Source organism: Neopsephotus bourkii, unplaced genomic scaffold (genome assembly GCF_033783945.1).
Source record: "Neopsephotus bourkii isolate Nb327-2 ecotype Australia unplaced genomic scaffold, CSIRO-AGI_Nbou_v1 NB_1139, whole genome shotgun sequence".
In the NCBI taxonomy this organism is placed as follows: domain Eukaryota; kingdom Metazoa; phylum Chordata; class Aves; order Psittaciformes; family Psittacidae; genus Neopsephotus; species Neopsephotus bourkii.
The window spans coordinates 473,474-492,596 of record NW_026901625.1 but is presented as its reverse complement, the minus strand read 5'-3'; the positions used below and the strand labels follow the sequence as shown (position 1 = coordinate 492,596).

Sequence of the window (19,123 nt, the reverse complement as noted above, 5' to 3'; positions counted from 1 at the left end):
ATGCAGATACACACACAGGTGAATCTGCAGTGCCAAGACCCTCCTGGATGCTGCATTGACCCATTCAGCATCAGGCTGTGCTGTGCTGCTCAGCTCTGCCTGGCAGGATTTGCCCAAACCACCCAGCACTAACGAAAGCAATCCCAGAGAGCAGGGATATCACCATGTAACAGGAATAATGATGCCAGCTCACTCCTGAGCAGGTCCCTGGGTGAGATCGAGGAGGGGGTGATGGCACTGGGGGTAGGAATGGTCCCAGAAGGACAAGGAGCAAGGAAAAAGTGGGATGGGGGAGTCTGAGAAACAATAGTTCAGAGAGGGGAGGATGCTGCAGGATGGAGCAAGGTGACTTTACAGCTGGGCAGGGCTCCCGCAGCCATGGGGGGGATTTAGTCTTAAGCTGCCCCGGGATTCAAAGCTGCAGCCTCATTTGTGTTTCAATGTGAAATGTATGCGGGGGAGAAGCTCAGCTGGGAGATTTGGGGGAGAGAAGATAAGGGGCATTTTCCAGGCTTTGAAATCGAGCCCCTAATGAGAGCTGGTTCCAGCCTGGGAGGAGATGAAGGCGGCCTTTGACAGAGATCAGAGCGCCCCAAAGAAAAGGGCCCCCTGCCATGGGGAGCCTCAGCCCTTCCCTGGGGCGCTGGGGTCCCCCCTCGCTGCCCACCCTGGCAGGGCTCGTTACAGAGGCACGGATCCCTGCTCCCAGCAGCACGGGGGCACAGGGATGGGCGCTGCCAGCACTGCAGTGGAACCCAGCCCGCACACATCCTCCTGCACCAGTGGCTGCAGTTCTTCCCCAGGGCTGGCATCTCTGAGTCCTGCAGGGCACCGTCCCTAGCATGGGGAGAGCTCTGACAGCGTCTGCCTCAAGTGTAAATACAGGACTGAGCCTGCCAGTGCCTAAAGGGGCTGCAGGGAACCGGGAGAGAGGCTTGGGACAAGGGCCTGTAGGGACAGGCCAAGGGGAATGGCTTGAACCTGCCCGAGGGGAGACTGAGCTGAGCTCTGGGGCAGAAGCTCTTCCCTCTGGAATTCTACTGTTTGTGTGATGGGGGGAACAGTCTCCCCTCTCTGAAAGCAGGAGGCGACGCAGAGGAAGGACTCTGCCCCTTTCCCAAATGCTGGATGTTTCCAGCTTGAAATCACCCCACTACACCCAGCATCCCCAGAGCAAAAGCCAGCACCAGCAGTTTCCCTTCTCTTCCTCCCACCGTAGCCTTGCCCATCTTCCTGGAACCATCTCAAGGAGCATCCAGCTCATTTGGAGGCCCCATCTTTGCTAAGATGCTTTTTCTGTCTGCAGGATGCATTATTACTCTCTCAGGTAGTGGAGACCGCAGCGCAGAGGAGATGGGTGGCTATAATGGACCAGGGAGGCAGCGCTCTGCCTGCCGCACTTAATAGGCTAAGTAAGGAGGGAGATGCTTGCAGCAGGAGGGCTGAGCTCCTTGCCGCAGCCTGGCTCCTCTGGCCAGGGAAAAGGAGCCCAAAAAGCTGTGTGGGATAAAACCTGAGTGGAAGACCCCTAAAAGCAAAAAGGGGGGGCTTGAAAGTGGGGCTCGAGTCCTGCTCCGGCATTGTAGGGAGCGGCTGCATGGGGCTTGGTGCAAAATACAGGGAGCACCACACAGCCATACGTCTCTTTAATTATTTAAAGATGCTTTTAATGTGTTGTTGGGCTCTAGGAAGAGCCTTCCCTTGGGGGTGCCTACAAAATAATTAGGCTTGGAGAAATGGGATGAATTTTTCATGGGTTTTGATCAGCAGCCAAAGACATTTGCAGAGATTTCCCTGTTGTTTCTCCTCGCCCTCTCCCAGCTTTTAACAGAAGGAAATTGTGAAGTCTTTACCCCAAAGTGTCCCAAATCTGATGATAGCTCGAAGAAAGTCAAGAATAGAAAGGAGCAATTGAGCAGCCTCTGAAAGAGAGGGGTCAGCGGTTCTCGCTGTTCCGCTGCTGTTTCTAAAATGAACAATAGGATCTTTCTCCTCCGGTTCCTAATTATGGAGGGACAAGAAGGGAACAGAGAAAAGTCCATTTTTTTTTCCTTGAAGTCTAAGACCAACGATCGTTACAGTCTCTGATGAAGTTTTTCCATACACATGGGTAATCTAGGATCCAGTTTTGATTTTTTTCTCACCCTAAATACCCTAAATGAGAGCCCTTTTCAGATGTCCTCCCTTTTCCTTTATCACCGCTCCCTTTGCCCAGGTCTGGCTTCAGGAAAGATAAAGCCTTTCCTACGGGAAAGTCCTTGCACTTTGATTTCACGAGGCTGGAGCAGTTTCTCATACACACCCAAAGCCACTCTGACCCTGTCTATGTGAGGTTACTCCTGAGAAAAGGCCTTGTTCTCACTCTTAGTGCCAGCAGCCCATGGCAAAGAGCATTTGCCTGCAGTTGAAGACAACTTTCACTGTGAATCCGTGAAGATCCACAGAAATCTAGGTCACTGAGCAGGGAGGGATGCTCCGAGGAAGGTCAGGCAGTGTTTCACTTGAGCCCTGTCCTTGTGGGAGGAGAAACAGCCTCTTGGGACGAACAGATCTCACAAGTAAGGAGACGAGACCCTGCTCAAGAGCGGGACAAAGACGTGTGCTGGGTCTCACCATGGCTCACGCTGCCTTGACTCCTCTTGCTGGAGCCCAGCACGGTGAGGAGCTGTGAACAAGGCTGAGTTAGCACTCAGTGACCTACTACTCCAGGCAGGACTTCTTCCAGCTCTGGCCTATCTTTGCTCCTTATTATTTCTCCTATCAGAAGGTCAAATACAAGGGGAGCAGCGAGCTTTGTCATTGAATTACCCTTTAAATGGCAAATAATTCACCTAGCTTCCAGTGGTGGGAGAAATTGAAATGAGATGAGGCTGGAAGGATGAAGAGCTCACATTGCATTTTCCAGCTTCAGCGATAGAAGGGTACTTTAGAAGGTGATCCTGATCCACAAAGAAAAGCTGGATTCCTGCGGACAAGCTAAACTGTGCCTGAAGTAGGAGCTGTAGCAGCAAAAGAGCCATCCTAGGGTCCTAGGACAGAGATCCTCTAAGCTAAGAGGTGATGTCCGTGCACAGTTTCCCACCACCCAAAGCAGACCAATCTGTTACCCCCTTTATTTCTTTTTAGGAAGAGGAAAAATACAGCAAGAAGAAGTTGGCATCTATTCAGAAAGGAAAAGGAAATGCAAAATAATAGTGGGTAGGGAGACATCACTGCAACAAAAGAAACGGAGGAGAAACATCTATGAGGTAGGAAAGCAAAACCTACGGGTGCAGAGAGCAGGTCCTGCACTTGCATCACTTGGGGAGAGCCGTCCCTAAGAAGCTGTTCCTCTGTGGGAAGCCCCAGGGCTGTGTCCAGCCAAGGCAAAGCAGGACCTCTTACAGAGCCCTTGGTGCGGGGCCAGCGAGTGCTGATGCTCCAGACCAAAAGCTTTTAGGGCACAGGGCTCAAAGGGTCCCTGGTCCTGAAACCCTGGCTCAAAGGTGGTGTTGGACGGGGGGGGGAAGTCCCATCTGCAGCTTTTGTACGAGGCGGGCGCCCTGTGGGCAACCAGCAGTTGTGCTTTGGGTCTTGCAGGGTTGACACTGGGTGAAAGTGGGGGTTTGGGTTCCTTGGAAGCAGTGGAGATGCTGCCCCTCTTACAAGAAAAGGGTTCTCGGGTTCTCTCTGCTGTAGGAACACGCAGTCGAGGGCAAAGCCAGCAATAGCCTCGCATGCAGACATGCACAGCTGCGGCACAAACATTGTCCTTAACCCTTTCAATGGGCACCTGGGAATAAAAGGGTTCTCCTGTACAAAAAGCCCTAAAGGAGCCCTGGGGAGATGAGTGGCTCGTGGTGCCCGCACGCTGCGACACAGACCTATGCAGCCAGGGGAGGCAGCAGCTCCAGCAGCACCCCTGAGCTGCTTTCCAGCTTCAATCCTGCAGGACAGAGCCCGGGTGCAGGATGGGCACCACCGAGCCAGGGCTGGCTGGGAAAGAGGGTTTGGATGTTGAGGCTTCAAAAGGGAGAGGGCTTTGTGCAGACCTGGGATGAAAAACCTCTTTAATAGGGCATCGACTCTCGGTTTTGCTCATCATCGGTGGCAGCTGCAGTGGTCGGGGGCTGTGGCTGTCATTAGGCAGCTGGGAGGCTGTTAAGCCCCATTCAGAGATATTTTGATCTCTGCAGACCCCCCTGCAGAGCCTGCCCTTGTCCCTTTCTGCCTTCGGGGCTTTGCTTTTACCTGCTGTCGTCTCATATTTAGCCCAATTTAGCCTCCTGCCACTTCATCTCCCCATTGAAAGGGTTAATGGAGTGCATGCTTCACTGCCAGCACCCCGAGCAAGCCTTGCCCCATGCCTGTTACCTCCTCCGCTGGTACGGTACCTGGGGTTGGCGTGGCTTCAGAGGGCAGCGCCAAGATAGAGAGGGGAATGCGAAGAGAGCAGCACAGAAGAGAAGGGAAGAGAAAACAGAGGAACATATAAAAACAACCAGAACACACCAACAAGAGACAGGGACCACTTGCACACAGGCACCAGGCTTGAGAGAGAAGGGATAATGCATTAGGTACAACCCTCCGTGTGCATCAGAGCTGTTGGCAGAGGGCAGAGAGCAGGGATGTCCCCTCGGCGATGGGGATCACCTCTTAAGACACACACCAGCTCCACTAATCCGCCAAGGGCCATTTGTGACCCCAGTGCTTTGCTGGTGTGTTTCTAACATCAGTGCTCATCCTGCCCTGGGTGGGTTGGAGCCCGTGATGCACAACATCAGAGCATTGCATTTAAACTCAGGTGAATGAGTCTGGCAAGCAGAAAACCACCTCTGAAGGCATTAATGGGTTCGATTGTCTTAATCTGCTGCTTTTTTTACATTCCAAGCTTGTCTTTTGCGTAGCTTTCCAGCAGGTAGCTTCATATCCAAGTGGGAATTTGGAGCTGCTAAGGGTACTTACGTGCCTGGTGGGGACCCTTACCTTACCTGCCATTTCCTGATACCAATCAGTGCAGCAAGGCTGGTTATGGTGTTATTTATCTGTGCTGTTCTCAGCATATGGAAACAAACCCAGTAAAGCAAATGGATCTGAAACAACTCCAACTTTCCACTACCAGCACCACCAGCTCCTATCTTCATTCTGTTCTCTATGCTTTAAAAGCAATGTCGTGCCCTCTCTCATGTTTGCCAGGGTGTAACTTAGCTGATTTCTCTCCCATAGCATAAGCAGCCCCATCTCCCGTCCTGTCACTGCAATGAGCGATGCTGGAGCCCACCTAAAAGGTGTCAGGAAGCATTTTATTTCCACTGGGTCATCAGGAGGAATGACTTTTCCTACTCAGAGCCATTAGCTGGGGAGGGGGAGATGGAAGAGAGACAGAAACCCCATTACATCGGGGCACTAACCAAATCATGGGTCTCTTAGCAAATGCTAAGGGAAGGAAAGAGAAAGCTTTTGTCTCCCGCTGCTCCCTCAGGGCTCCTGAACTTTCACTTACTTTGATGAATGTCCCACAATGGGCATTTGATCTGATTACCAACCTGGGAGCTGGGGCTTTGCTTTGGAGGGTCAGGGCAGCTGCTGGTTATGGGGTGGCAGGAAGGTGGCCCTGGAGCCCCTGCCCTGGGGGATGCAACTGCTGCATCCCCTCCGAGCCACATCAGAATCACTCACATCTGCCCCTTATTTAGCTCATGCAGAGGCTGTAAACTGGAGCTTCACTTTAGCATGGGCAGAGCAGGATGCCCTCCTGTTCCTGGGCACGTAAGGAGGACCGACTGCTTAGGGGGGCATCAAGGTAGTTCCCTGGAGCACAGGACAGTATCCCCAGTCCCCTCAATAGCGTTACTGCTGCAGTGTTTGATCCTGTCTGCCTGTCTATCTTTCCATCATCCATCCATGCATCCATCATTTCCCTATCTGTCTCTGCAGTAGAATGTAGCTGAGCACCAGTTGCTCTCTTGTACTGGTCGCTCTGTGACCGCCCATCCTCTGCCCTGCAGTTTCTGGCTCACAGAGGTGCCATTGCCCCCTCCCTCCTCGGCAGAGCCAGGAGCTGGTGCTGCTGCACCTACCTTCATTCAGCAGGGCTGGGGACTCCTCCACCAGGGTTTCTCCTTCTCCCACCTGGGTCCGTGCGCGCAGGAAGAAGCGATAGCGCGAGATGGGGTCTGTCCTCTGCAGGGTGAACTTTGTCTGGTTGGGAGAGAGGTTCTCTACCAGGGTTCGGCCTGTTTTGGATCCGTTAACTGGGGAGGAAAGGCAGGCGGTGGCGGCTTCAGCCTCGGGGCACAGCACCCTGCGTGAGCTCCCTCATCACCTCACCCCAGGGCCAGCCTGTGGCCAGTGCTCAGAGCCGCGGCTGCTGTTCAGTGCACTTCACTTGGTGGCTTTGGGGCTGGGGACCTGCTAGAGGGGATGCTCAGGGCTGTAGAGGCACAGCACAAGTACCAGGGTCTTGGAGAAGGCCGGACCCCCCCGGGCATTGTGGGCTCTGCGCTCCCAGCACATTCCTTACACAGCCAGGACCTTGTGAGCACAAGAACTGCTCAGAATGAGGTCTTTAAGTCAGAGATCAGGCTTATCTCCCTTCACTGATGAGTGCGAGCTGCAGAGCACCCCCCACCCTCCCTGGTGCTGCAGCTGCCCAGCACTGCTCCAGGGTCCCCTCTGCACCACCGTGGCCTCCCCTTGTGGTCAGAGCCCCCAGTTCCTTATGGAGACCTTTCTGTGCTAGGGGAGGGGGTGAGCAGCAGCAGGGAGCACGCTCAATGGCCCAATGATTATCACTAAGAAGATAACACATGGAACGTACAGGCTTGGTATCTGAGGCTGTATCCTGTGAGGACTCCGTTGGGATGCTCTGGGTGATCCCACTCCAGATTGATGCTTTCCAGGTTTGGCTGTCGGATTCTTAAATACCTGGGGGAGCTGGGCACTTGGGAGGAGGATGGGAGCAGGAAGGAGAGGGAAAGAAGACACACAAGAGAACATACCTTACAATACTGTACACAGTGCAGGCTGAGTGCTGCACTTGACGCCCACAAATACACACACAGATCACATACTAAAGGTCAGAGAGCGACGGAACAAGAATCCGTGCCAGAAACCATGCACCAGGCCGGGGTTTTCAGCAGCACATGTGCAGGGAGCAGGAAGCAGAGCAGCTCTGCATGCAACCCAGCAGCACCGTGCCCGCACAGCACCCGCGAAGGATGCTGCAGTGTGAAGCAGAGCTACGACACAGTTCAGGGCCCAGTTCTCTATGTCATACACACACTTCACTGGTCTTATTTACAGCCCCCACCCAGCCCAGCATCTACAGCTCAGCTATTTATCTGTTGGAACAGTACAAGAGTAGAGCAGCTTCTCTTATGGCAAAGCATCACTGTGTTATTGACACCTGGAGATCCAGAACAGGGGGCTGGTGCTGTGTGCACACAGTGGTCCTTACCCTGAGGACTGGCTGCTGTTGTGACTGCTTATTCAGAGCTAGTAAAGGAAGGAAAGCATTATACATTCTTGAATGCAGTTATTCTCCTGGTCTACTCATTATTGTGGTGTCTTAACTGGGGAAAGCTCTCGGTGCTCTGATCTGAGACATCAGTGATTTCTGTTTCTTTAACCAGTTTTTCAGAGTATCATTCAGTTTCCTAAACATCAATGTATGTTATGTAGATAGAATGGGTTGGCAATAAAATAGCTTATGGTATTGGAAAAAATATATCAAGAGTTTCCTTATTGCAAGAGTCCGATCCACTATAATCATTTCAATCAGTGCCACCCATGTATGCATGCAGCTACCCCGAACCCATACAGGTACCTCAAAGTCTGTGTGCCTCTAGCACCCAGGTAAAGCAGCTCCATCCAATGCCCTATTGAAACAGTCCCTTCTCTTGGAACAAGCTTAATTGTGGCTGATCGAGTGAAAACCCTTAGAAAATGGTAGAACAGGAGCAAGAGTTCCTTGTGCAGCAGGAACGGGATGAAGGCAGCGAGAAAGACCACCACGGTATTCTGTGTTACTTGAGACAGGATTTGCTTCCAGCCTCTACTCGTTTCTCCTCTTGCAGTTTGTGCTGTTCTGTGCCCAAGCCATCTGTGCTCTAGGCAGATCCCTCCCCAGCCTCGGAACGTGCAGCTCCAACAGGAAGGTATCAGTGTGCCTATAAATAGCTCTTGTGACAGCAAGGAAATGAAAAGCTCAAGTTCATCCTTGACACAAGCTCTTTAACCAGAAGAATGAGGTGCTCTTGCCTGAACAGCCTGACAGGGTATCAGTGATGGGCTTTCGGGAGAGAAGCACTCAGGTCTTGGGCAGATCTGACTGCCGTTTACTGAGCACAATGAATGCGTTCCCTCCTCTTCACCGACCCGCAGCACAGGGAGGTGTGGGGACACGTGCAGGTCAGGCAGCAAATCAAGGGCACGGTGCTGTGCTGTGATGCTGAAACATCTCTCTTGCTCCACCTAAGAGCTACTCGCTGATGTGTTCGAAGCACCCAGAGGGCACTTTTGGGTGGCTGAGGGTGCCAGCCGTTGGCTCTCGGTGCGGAGATGTCACCTCTCCCGTGGTGACAAAGGCAGAGCCGTGTGACAATGATGCTGCTCACAAGATGCTCGCCTAAATCTCATCCCTGGCACTTCTCTGCAGCAGCATCACCTCTCCATGGAGCTGAACCACCCAAACCTCTCCCTACATCACCCCCCCAGAGGAACCTACCTCCTTCTGGTGTGGGGAACTCCTTAACTTCACTGCGTGGCCCATCTCCTCTCCCGTTGGTTACAACCATCTCAAGCTTGTAGTTGCTGTAAGGAAACAGCCGGGACACTATGCCCCGGTTTCGGTCTCCAGGAAAACTCACATACTGCCGTTTTTTGGAGACCCACAGGTTCTTCAGCAAACTACTGTCTCTCCAGAAATAGGCCTTCAAGAAACATGCATGGCAAGTGAAGCTTTTCCTGGGTCAGTGCAATTGGGTTGTTTTTCTTTCATTAACAAAAGCAGAGCAAAACTTTGCCTCTCCAAAGAGCATCTCGTGGCTGCAAGAAGCCTTTCAGAGGAGTTAATGAAGCTCCACGTCCCCCCAGGCAAGGCAGGTCAGTGGTGTTACCCGAGGAAGAGGCTGAGCACAGGGTTAGGAGCTTACCAAAGGTCACACAACACTCAGTTCAGGCTACAAAGAGCTGTTTCCTGCTTCCCAAGCTCTAAGGATCAAGTGATTCTCCCTTTCTACCCGGAGTAGCAGCATAGTGATGGACAAGGAGAGGTGGGTCACGTCCAGGCACAAAGGAGAGCCTGCATTTGGAAGTCTCCCATTTGAAGCCCTGGCTGTAAATCTTATTTCATGCAGAAATAAGGTTCATTCAGAAAACAGACCAGAATGACAGAGCAGAGGCAGGAAAAAGGAAAGCAGTACCCAGGGAGCTTGCTTTATGCCCAGCACATCGTTGGATTTGAAATGCTCTGTTTGCAGGGCACGTGCTTTTGGTAATGGCTTAATCTGTGATACAAGAGGCTCTGTCCAGACTTTTGCTTGTTTTGAATGGGGCCTGTCCTCTGGAAATGGACACTAAGGTTTTTAGCAACAAATATTCACCATTAAAAGAAACCACACCACAACAGGATCCAAGCTGTCTTTAGTTGCCAGTTAGTACGACCGCTGGGTTTAGGCTTTGCAGGGGTTGGTGTTCACGAGAGACGATGTAGGAACTTTGGGGATGACAAAAACTTAACCTGTTGGTACCCATCGGAGGTGGCTCTTCCCACAGCCACCCCATGGGCAGCCCTTCCTGCATGGGTGCAGCACCCCACGTCCCTCTCCGGGCAAACAAAGGCAGCCCCGCTTGCTTTTAGCACCTCAGATCCTGCAGCCCCAAGCCTGTCCAGGCACCGAATCAAAGCCCTTCATTGCTGGTGCTGCTCTGGAGCAGAGCTGGGTCTGCCCCCAGCCGTCCAAGAGGGCTTTGGTGGCTGGAGGAGCGGTTTCTGTCATCCCCGTTGCAGGAGGTTAGCTGTATTAATGGTGAGCACGGAGAGGTTTGGGGTTGCTCACTCTGTACTCCTTGAGCTGTCCCTGGATGGTGTCCAGGTGCACGCGGGTCCAGGTCAGAGCAATGGCAGTGCTGTTTAAAACTCTTATCCTAACATCCGTAGGCGCAGCCTTGGGATCTGAGCGGTCGGGATAAAGCAGAGTGTACGTGAGGTACCTGCAGTACCTGAACACCAGACAGACAGATGCCCCTCTGCCCCCCATCATCTTCCCATTGTCAGGCTCTGCCATCCCTGCTTTCATGGGGATGTTCGTCTCCTTTTCTCCCTCCTTAAAGTCAGTTTCTGAGGGTTTCCAGCCTTGGCAGAACAGCAGTGACAGGCCCTGGCTGCCCTCACTTGGGGTGAGCAGAGCCTATGACCATGCAGATACACAGAATAGCATCACCTCCCTGCCCAGCACTCCTTCTCACTGACACGTACATGCTTTAAAAGCTGACTGTTGGGTTTTTAGCATGGGAAAGGGAGAACTGGAACTGGATGAGCTTTAAGGTCCCTTCCAGCCTAAATGAGTCAGGGATTCTGTGGTTACCTGGCTTATCTACCTTACTTCTTGATACTCCTGAAGTCCCACAGCCAGGGACCCCCCACTGATGCTGCAATGCAAGGAATTGATATCTATTTGTTTAAAAATAAAGCTGTTGTCAGGAAATCTCATTATCCCAGCAGGATGAGAGTCCTTCAGGAGCTCGGATGCTACAGGCACAGAAAGTGATACCAGGAGCCCAGAAAGAAGGTGGAAAGAGAGTTAAACAACCTGGGGCTGTTCTGTGGGACCAGGCAGAGAGGTTTAGGATAAGCTGAGCCAGTGTGTGTTGCAAACAGGAGCCCAAGCCGGGGCCTTATAGAGAGGCACAAGAATCCAGTCCAGGATGAACCAAAGCCCTTTTGGTCATGGGTAGCACCTCTCACCTGAGGTGAGCTCAGTGCTCTACAGAGGTCAGGGCAAGGAATTTAATGGGGATTTAGCTGGAATGCAGCCAATCCTCACCCTAAGGGGATTGTGACCATCTCCCAAACCCAAACTGTTCTCTGGGCGCTCCAGAGAGCACGGGAGATGCTGAGTGACCTGGGTCATGCAGGCAGGACCCGGAACAGAACCCAGTGACCAAGCCTCTTTCTACGATGCCCAGAACTGGGTTTTTGTGCCCATTCAAGCCGTGCTGTGAACACGTCCCAGGCGCAGGCGCCAGCTCACGGAGCCGGGGTGGGCTCCTGCCCTGAAACACTGAAGTCTCTGCCTGAGGAAGTACTCACAATCTTCTCCGGAATAGCCGATGTAGGTGTCAGGCTCCGGTGCTCTGCCAAAGTCATTCTCTGCCTGCACCTTGATCTCGTAGGGGACGTAGATGGGGGTGTTCCAGACAACATGCCTGGGCGCCTTCACGGTCTCGTTGTACCAGCTCCCTCGGGGGTCCCTTCGCCTCCACCGCACGATGTACCTGAGGTTGGGCCCGTAAGCTTGGGTTGCATTCAGAGGCTTCATGGACCAAAACAGGAAAAGAGAGTGAGGAGGAGGAAGAACAACTGCATTGAACAACTGCTGTGGAGCTCTGAAACGTTCTGTTCAGCAGCTGGTTCTCATTTCATGCTCCATCAGCAAATCTCCAAGGAGGTCAATACACTCTTTCCCAGAGAGTCACATCCTAAGCCCTTGCCCTCCAGACCCAAGGCAGGATCAAGACCATAGCCTTATATTCCAGTCCATGATACTACTGCAGTCTCTATCCTCCTTACAGATGCTGGTTTGTGGGTGACACCTGCTGGTCCATGAGGAAAAGCAAGAGCTGCTCTGTCAGCCCTATGTACTACTTAAGGGATCAGACCCCCTGAGCATCCTCCCTAACCTGCACCTCTGACCCAGAATCCTTTCTTTGGCTAACATAGTTCAAATGATTGTTTTTATCACAAACCTTCTCCTAGGCACTAACAATGGCCTCGCTTATAGGTGCATCTTCTGCTTTTTATCCCCTTTCTGATCCTGAAAGTGTTGGTATCCATGTGGTACCTCACACATGCTAGAGATGCCGAGTTCTCTCTGTCATGGCATCTGTGACCCTGATGGTAAGATGCTGGGCCCAGCAGCACAGAAGAACTCACCGTCCAGGTGATCTCCATGTTGTTCTTCTGGGTCCCTGCTCCTTGGACTCCCGTTGGGTTAATTTCAGGACCTGAAATCCACATTGAAATAAAATAAAGAGCAGTTCATAATGGTGGGGAATGCGCAAGCCAGAAGTACTTCCAAGGCAGAAGTCAGTGGCCTGATTTTTCCAGAAGCTCCCATTCAGGTTAATGGAACAGGAGCCTCTCAGAGCTGGTGAAAACCAGGCCATTTATTTAGGAGCCTCTTTCCTTTTCTCCCTCCAGAATGTCCTACATTGACAGAGCCATTGTGCCCCGGGAGCCGAGTCCTCCGCTTGGCATCTGGAACAGGACGAGTGATGTTCAAAGCCAACACTAGATGCCAGCAGATGCCGCCGAAGAGGCTCTGTGATGGCTGCAGTGGGAAATGCAGCACAAGTGCAAAGCTGGTGGATTCCTAAGGGGAATTTTCCCAGGAATTCCACAGGGCACAAAAACTGAAGACAAAAGCCTTGGCTGTGGGCTGGGGTGGCAGGAGCCATAACGCTTAAAGGCAGCTCCAGCCCCTGCCATGGGCAAGGACCCCTTCCACTGGAGCAGCTTGCTCCAAGCCCCTGTGTCCAACCTGGCCTTGAGCACTGCCAGGGATGGGGCAGCCACAGCTTCCCTGGGCACCCTGTGCCAGCGCCTCAGCACCCTCATGGTGTGGATGTGGGCTCCCGGCCAGCTCTGGCAGTGGAATCTGCAGTTTTGGAACATTCAAGCCTTTTACACTCAAGTCTCATTTCCGCAGAGACTTTGGAGCTTCCTGCGGTCAGAAGGGATGGAAGCCTTGCTTTAGAGAGCCTCTCTGTGCAACAGAACCGGCCTTTCCTTCCACAGGCGCTGCTGGAGAGACCTCGGCATCAACCTTTCCATCTGAGTAGTGCTGCATGGACCAGCTCATTCCCTCACCTGTGCGCATCTGCTCCTGTCACAGGAGCTGGGATGTGCACCACGGGGAAGGAGTCTGCATGGAGAGTGGTGGCCAGGAGCTAAGAACAAGAAGTCACCACGGCAAGAGGGAGCGGGTGGGTGGTACTCACGTGCCCCGTTGGTCTGGTAGCGCTCGGAGGGCACGCTGGGCAGGCTGCTGCCCACATCGTTCACTGCTATCACCCGGAACTGGTAGTTGACGTAAGGAGAGAGGCTGAGGATGGCCGAGTTGACGCTGCCGGGGTACCGGGAGTGGTTGTGCCACATGCCGGGCTGGAACCGGTCCTCCTCGAACTGGACGATGTAGTCTGAGGGAGAGGATGGGAGCTGGGGTTAAGGGCTCAGCTCGCAAGGGGACAGGAGGAATGGGATGGACGCGGGCAGAGCGTGTGGTGGCACCTGTGATGGGGCTGTTGTTGTCGTCACCCGGGATCCACGTCAGCCGCACGCTCCTCTCGGCCAGGTCCGTCAGCTCCAAGTCCCGGGGCCGGTCGGGTCGTTCTGGTGGCCGAGTAACAAGAGAAATGAGGCTGGGGTTGTCCCAGGAGCGAGTCCCATTCCCATTCCCACCCTGGCTGCCCCAGCCCACACCCAGGACATGAACTCCATTCACATCCTGCAGCTCTTGGCAGACCAGGGCAAACGCGCTCATGTTCTAATAGTGCCATGCCTTGAAACCCTGCCGCTGCCTGGATCTTCTCAGGTGGTAACGCACAACACAGAAGAGCTTACAACAAACTACATGCAGCTATCCAAGGAATAAATGTGAACAAATGGAATAGAAAGGACACAACACCTCAATGAAAACTAGTTAGAAATGCTATGGGCACCAACCCTGGTTTCTGTATCTGCTCACAGCCCACACGGTCGCACAGAACCAGCTCATGCAATAACAGTAAGAACTTCCTTCCAATCAAAGGTCAAGGGATTCAGAGTCATTTGCTTTTCTCCCATCAGGGCTCACCATTTCCAGGTATGGGTAAAGCCATCCTTGCACTCTGCAAGTGGGACACACAGGACCTTCCTACCTGCGGCCATCTGGATGGGTTTTCAAGGACAACCTGGGCAGGACTTGGAAGCTTCAGCTCCCAATTTTCAGCTGTTTTCTGCTGGTGTTATTGGCAAGGCAAAAGAAAATCATTTCACAAAGTAAAGCAAACGCCATGAATTAGTGGTGATTACCTTTGGGTAAGTCTCTCAAACGGTTAGCGGGGACGGCTGCAAGGTAAGACATTGGATGTTAACGGGGTTAGTTTGGACATTAAGTTTGGGTAGCCAGAGCAACACAAAATCATGGATTACAGAAGGATCCAGCCCTGCCTGGGGACCAGAGGAGGGACAACCCAGAGACCTCCAGGCAAGCTCTGCACACCTCTATTCACCCTTGTAGTACACAGCAAAGGGAGACGTCAGCCTGTTATAGAGTTGATTAGCTATTAGGGGAGAAGGAAGGGAAACAACTCAAGCCCAGTCAAATCATTGGGCATGTGGGCTCATGTTTCACTCTTTTATAGGGCACTGTGGGTCTGTGCCAGCAGCACTGCTAGGTTGGGGCCCTCTGTGAATGCAGCAAGACCTGAGGTGGCCAAGAGCAGGGATTGATGAACTGTGTTGTACCAATAGATCTCACAGGGTACATACATGGGAATGGGGAAGGGGCTTAGGTTTGTCACTGTCTACATTGCAAAGGGGACCTGCAAGGTCACCCCTGGGTTTGCAGTGTTGCTCAGCACCCTGACATTCAGTTCAATGCAGTGACAAATTTAGGGCTGTTCTCCCAGAGCTTCAGCGTCCACATTTGGGTATTTTTAGCTCTGTAATAACCACTCTGGGTTTTTTTTGTCTCAAATGCAAGTTTCCCTCAACTCATTCAATGCCATTGTCTGAGCCGGAGATCAGGCAGCGTGTCCTTGCCGAGTCCTGCAGCAATGGAACAATTGCTTTGCCAGCATCTCTGCTTCAGAGGACAATCCTGTGATCACCTTTTCCATCCGACCTTCACCTTGTTCTATTAAAACAAAGCACTTAGGACAGCCTTACCTAGTACAGTGAGGTAGGCTTTAGCCGAGTCCTTGTCCAGCTCCGTGCTGGCGACGCAGGTATAATCCCCTTGGTCCTTCTCAGCCACACCATATATTGTCAGACCATCATCTTCTTTCTTCATCCTGAAAGGGATGAAAACGATGATCACACAGCTGTGCCCAAGCACATTAGGCAGCAGGATTGAGGTCTAAGTGTTCTCTGATAAAATACATATAAAAGCCCAAAGAGAACAGGAGTATGCCTCTGGTCTGAAGATGGTATCAGCTAAGGACGTGTTGAGTTATTCTGGGAAACCTCATTTCCTAAGGAATGAGTGAATGTGCTCTGCTGTGTACAGGGAATAATCACACTTTTAGGACAGCAGTCTGATTCTCAGTGGTTCATATCCTGTGATTGCATCCCGCTGCTTGAGAAGGGAGTCAGCTATGGAAAAGGAAATTGTAACTGGACCTGATAGCAGATAAAAATTCATGTTGAAGTAGCTTGTTATTAACCCACCCCTTTGCTCGAGGTGTCCTGAAATAGCTGTAAATAAAACCTATGAACTCCGGATTTACTGATAAATCAATATTATTTGCTAGGCAATAGCTGTTGGACGGAGCTGGTAACATTCTAAGTATGAAGACCAGCCCAGGTTGCCTAGATGAGGCCTCCATGTTCATCCATATCATCCCTGGTGACTCTGGAGCTGTTCACCACCCCAGGTGGATGAGAGGCCCCATGGCAGCGCTGCCCACAGACCTGTTCCCCATGTACAGGGGTGCGTCGTCCTTCAGCCAGGTGACGGTGAGCCGGAGCGTGGGGTCGTGCTTGACGCGGCAGTGGAGGCGCGGCATGGAGCCCCTCTTCACCACTTGGTCTTCGGGGCCTCTCACAATCCTCGTTGGGTCTGCAGCAAGGCAGGAAGGAAGCATCAGGCACCGAACTGCTGGGCTCAGCTCAGGAGCTCAGGGAAGAGTGGGGTCACTTGGGAAGGACAAGCAGGCACGTCAAGTGTTGGGGCAGCTTCCCACAGTGAACTGTCCAACGTTAGAGAATCATAGAACAGTTCGGGTTGGAAAGGACCTTCAGATCATCAAGTTCCAACCCCCCTGCCATGGGCAGGGACACCTCACACTAAACCATCTCACCCAAAGCATCATCCACCCTGGCCTTGAACACTGCCAGGGATGGAGCATTCACAACCTCCCTGGGCAACCCATTCCAGTGCCTCACCACCCTAACAGGAAAGAATTTCCTCCTTATATCCAATCTAAACTTCCCCTGTTTCAGTTTTAACCCATTACCCCTTGTCCTATCACTACAGTCCCTAATGAAGAGTCCCTCCCCAGCATTCCTATAGGCCCCCCAACATTAAAAGGGAATCTCTACCATGTTCTGGATTCCAGCTTCAAATGACAAGTGCCCATCCTGCTGACGGGCTGCTGGAGCCCACGACCAACCCTCCCTTAACCTGAACTATTCTTTCTGCTGCAGGTTTCAGGAGATCCGAGAGATCATCTTGACCCAGAGCCCTCTGTGCCCCCTACCTTTAACCTCCAGGCGAACCTGGGCCTCTGCTTTGCCCAAGATATTGGTAGCTACGCAAGTGTAGATGCCCTGGTCCTCCTTCCGAGCCATCTCCATCTCCAAGCTCCCGTTCTCATGTGCCTTGTAGTTTCCTCCATCCAGCGTGTTCCCCTGGCCGTTCTTAAACCTCACAACACCACAGAGTGCTATTGTAAGGGAAGAAAGAGGAGGAAACCTCCCCTTCCTAACCCTCTGGGCTGGCAAGGGATGTGCTGCAGCTCTTACCAGCGCAGGGTGGGGATGGGTGAGCCAAAGAAGGGGCAGTCAAGTCGGGTCCTGTTGTTTTGGATCACTTTGATGAGTTGATTGCGGGGGGCCAGTATCCGTGGGGGGACATCTGCAAAGAGCAAAATCACAGCCACTGAGAAAGAAAAGACAGTGTCTGGTTTCTGCCATTCCCTTTCCATTCACCCCCCCTTCTCTTTTGGTCACTCTTCCATGTTGGCACTTTCAAGACTCAGTAAAGCTTCTCCATTCCCTCTTTAACCTTGCCTTCATCTTAGCATCAGCAGGACTTGCTCAGCCTTGCCTGGCTTTGCAAGTTCATGGCAATGGACTTCTGCTCCATGTGCCTTTGTGCATTAGCCTCAGAGCAGCTAACACAAAGAGGAAAGCACATAGAGAACTCCTGCAGGGAAAACTTGAGTATGGGACATTCATCTGCCATGAGCAGCGTTCATCTTCCATCAGGACTTACCCAGGACACTGACAAAGGCATTGGCAAGGAGGTAGCCATGCTCGTTGGAGGCGTTGCACTGGTACACGGCACTGCTGCCGATCTGGGTATCTCGAAATACAATGGTGTCTCCAGCCACCTCTCGGCTGGGGTTGGGGGGAGAACCTGCAAAACAGAGAGTGCTCCTTCAGCTCACATTACCAGAGAACATCATCATGCATCCCTCTGCCTGCAGAGCAAGGCAGGCGAGGGCACAGCCTGCAGAGACACGGCCCAGCTGGCCCCAGCTCAGACAAGCAGGTGGTTTATGTGCTGTGATGCTGGAGCCCACGCACGCAGCTCAGCGGGTGCCTGGCTCTCATGGTAGATCCTTGGCTAGGAGGCACGGCCTCTCCTTGCTCACCTTCTATGGGCTCGCCATTCACCAGCCACTGGATCGCAGGCTTGGGGTTCCCGTTGGCGCGGCACACCAGCCTGCCGTCCTCACCGGGGGCCAGAATGAGGTTTTGGGGTTCATCCAGCCAGTATGGAGCAGCTTTAAAACACACCAATGCACCGGTTATAACCGCAGCAGCACGAGCTCACCCCAAACCCCCTCTCTGCTGAGCTAACACAGGCTTCCCTGGGTGCCCAAGGGGAGCCTCTTCTCCCCATCTGTGGCCACACAAACACACAACCACTGATGTCAGCGGGGCCCTGCTGGTTACACACGGCTCACACTGCTTCTGGGTCAGATTGGACAAGCAGCGAGGGTGGCTGGATCCAGCACAGGGGCAGCCCCTTCCATGCTGCTGGTTGGGAAGGGCAAAAAGACAGCAAGGTAAAGGTGACGTACCCTTCACTCTCACCGAGATCGTGTGGCGGATGCTGCCCATCTTGTTGGAGGCCAAGCAGAAATACTCCCCGGAGTCCTCCTCGGAGACGTTGGAGATACGAAGAGCCTTGTTAAAGTTCTCCAGCTTGGTTTTGCCGACTGGGAGCTCTCCTCCTTTCTTGTACCACATGATGTCCGGTGCTGGTCTAAGGAGAGGGGAGGAGATGAATCCTTTTGCAAGGCGAGAAAAGGACTGCTAAGAAAACAGCTGAGAATCTTGTCCTCAGCAGGGAGCCCCCCTTGGACAGTGAGCACCCTGCTCCTGTGAACAGGGCTGCAAAACTCAGCTCTCCTGCTCCTCCATGTTCTTACACTCCAAGGGGGTTATGACAGCTACAAGGAAAGGATTGATCTTTTCTGCACCAGGGATTCACTGGGGCCCCCAACATAAGAGGGACCTGGAGCTGTTGGAGCGAGCCCAAAGGAGGCCATGGAGATGCTGCGAGCGCTGGAGCAGCTCTGCTCTGGAGCCAGGCTGACAGAGCTGGGCTGGGGCAGCCTGGAGAAGGGGGAGACCTTAGAGCAGCTCCAGTGCCTAAAGAGGCCAACAAGTGCTCAAGGTCAGGCTGGATGGGGCTTGGAGCAAGCTGCTCCAGTGGAAGGGGTCCCTGCCCGTGGCAGGGGTTGGAAGTGGATGAGCTTTAAGGTCCCTTCCAGCCCAAACCAGTCTGGGATTCTGTTCTATGGTTCAGCATCCTGGTGCCAGGCCACCCTCTCCCCATCCCCACCAGTGGTACGTACACTCCTGAAGCGATGCACTCCAGCAAGAGGTCCACTCCTCTGAGCACCATCTGACTGCTCGAGGTTCCATAGGGATACATGAAGCTGGGGGTCGTTTCCGTGATCCCTCGGGCTGAAATCAGCAGGA

At 52.9% G+C, this 19,123-nt stretch overlaps 1 protein-coding gene across 21 annotated transcripts in view; it reads right to left on the bottom strand.

Annotated features, from left to right (window-relative positions):
• NFASC (neurofascin) overlaps positions 1–19,123 on the bottom strand; it is a 77,438-nt gene that overhangs the window by 17,182 nt on the left and 41,133 nt on the right. For 10 of the 21 annotated variants that reach the window (XR_009726867.1, XM_061362794.1, XM_061362802.1 and 7 more), the window contains 18 exons: positions 18,997–19,108; positions 18,217–18,401; positions 17,785–17,916; positions 17,403–17,546; positions 16,931–17,042; positions 16,666–16,832; positions 15,878–16,025; positions 15,134–15,258; positions 14,276–14,311; positions 13,493–13,594; positions 13,204–13,401; positions 12,137–12,207; positions 11,294–11,516; positions 10,041–10,156; positions 8,708–8,912; positions 6,800–6,922; positions 6,060–6,233; positions 4,374–4,388 (listed from right to left, as the gene is read on the bottom strand). Coding sequence is in view for 20 of the 21 variants with exons in the window: in XM_061362794.1 (XP_061218778.1) it covers positions 4,374–4,388; positions 6,060–6,233; positions 6,800–6,922; positions 8,708–8,912; positions 10,041–10,156; positions 11,294–11,516; positions 12,137–12,207; positions 13,204–13,401; positions 13,493–13,594; positions 14,276–14,311; positions 15,134–15,258; positions 15,878–16,025; positions 16,666–16,832; positions 16,931–17,042; positions 17,403–17,546; positions 17,785–17,916; positions 18,217–18,401; positions 18,997–19,108 (2,388 nt within the window). In the remaining variant the exon portion in view is untranslated. The remainder of the gene's footprint in view (positions 1–4,373; positions 4,389–6,059; positions 6,234–6,799; positions 6,923–8,707; positions 8,913–10,040; positions 10,157–11,293; positions 11,517–12,136; positions 12,208–13,203; positions 13,402–13,492; positions 13,595–14,275; positions 14,312–15,133; positions 15,259–15,877; positions 16,026–16,665; positions 16,833–16,930; positions 17,043–17,402; positions 17,547–17,784; positions 17,917–18,216; positions 18,402–18,996; positions 19,109–19,123) is intronic. The other 11 variants (XM_061362803.1, XM_061362804.1, XM_061362810.1 and 8 more) reach the window with 7 other exon arrangements.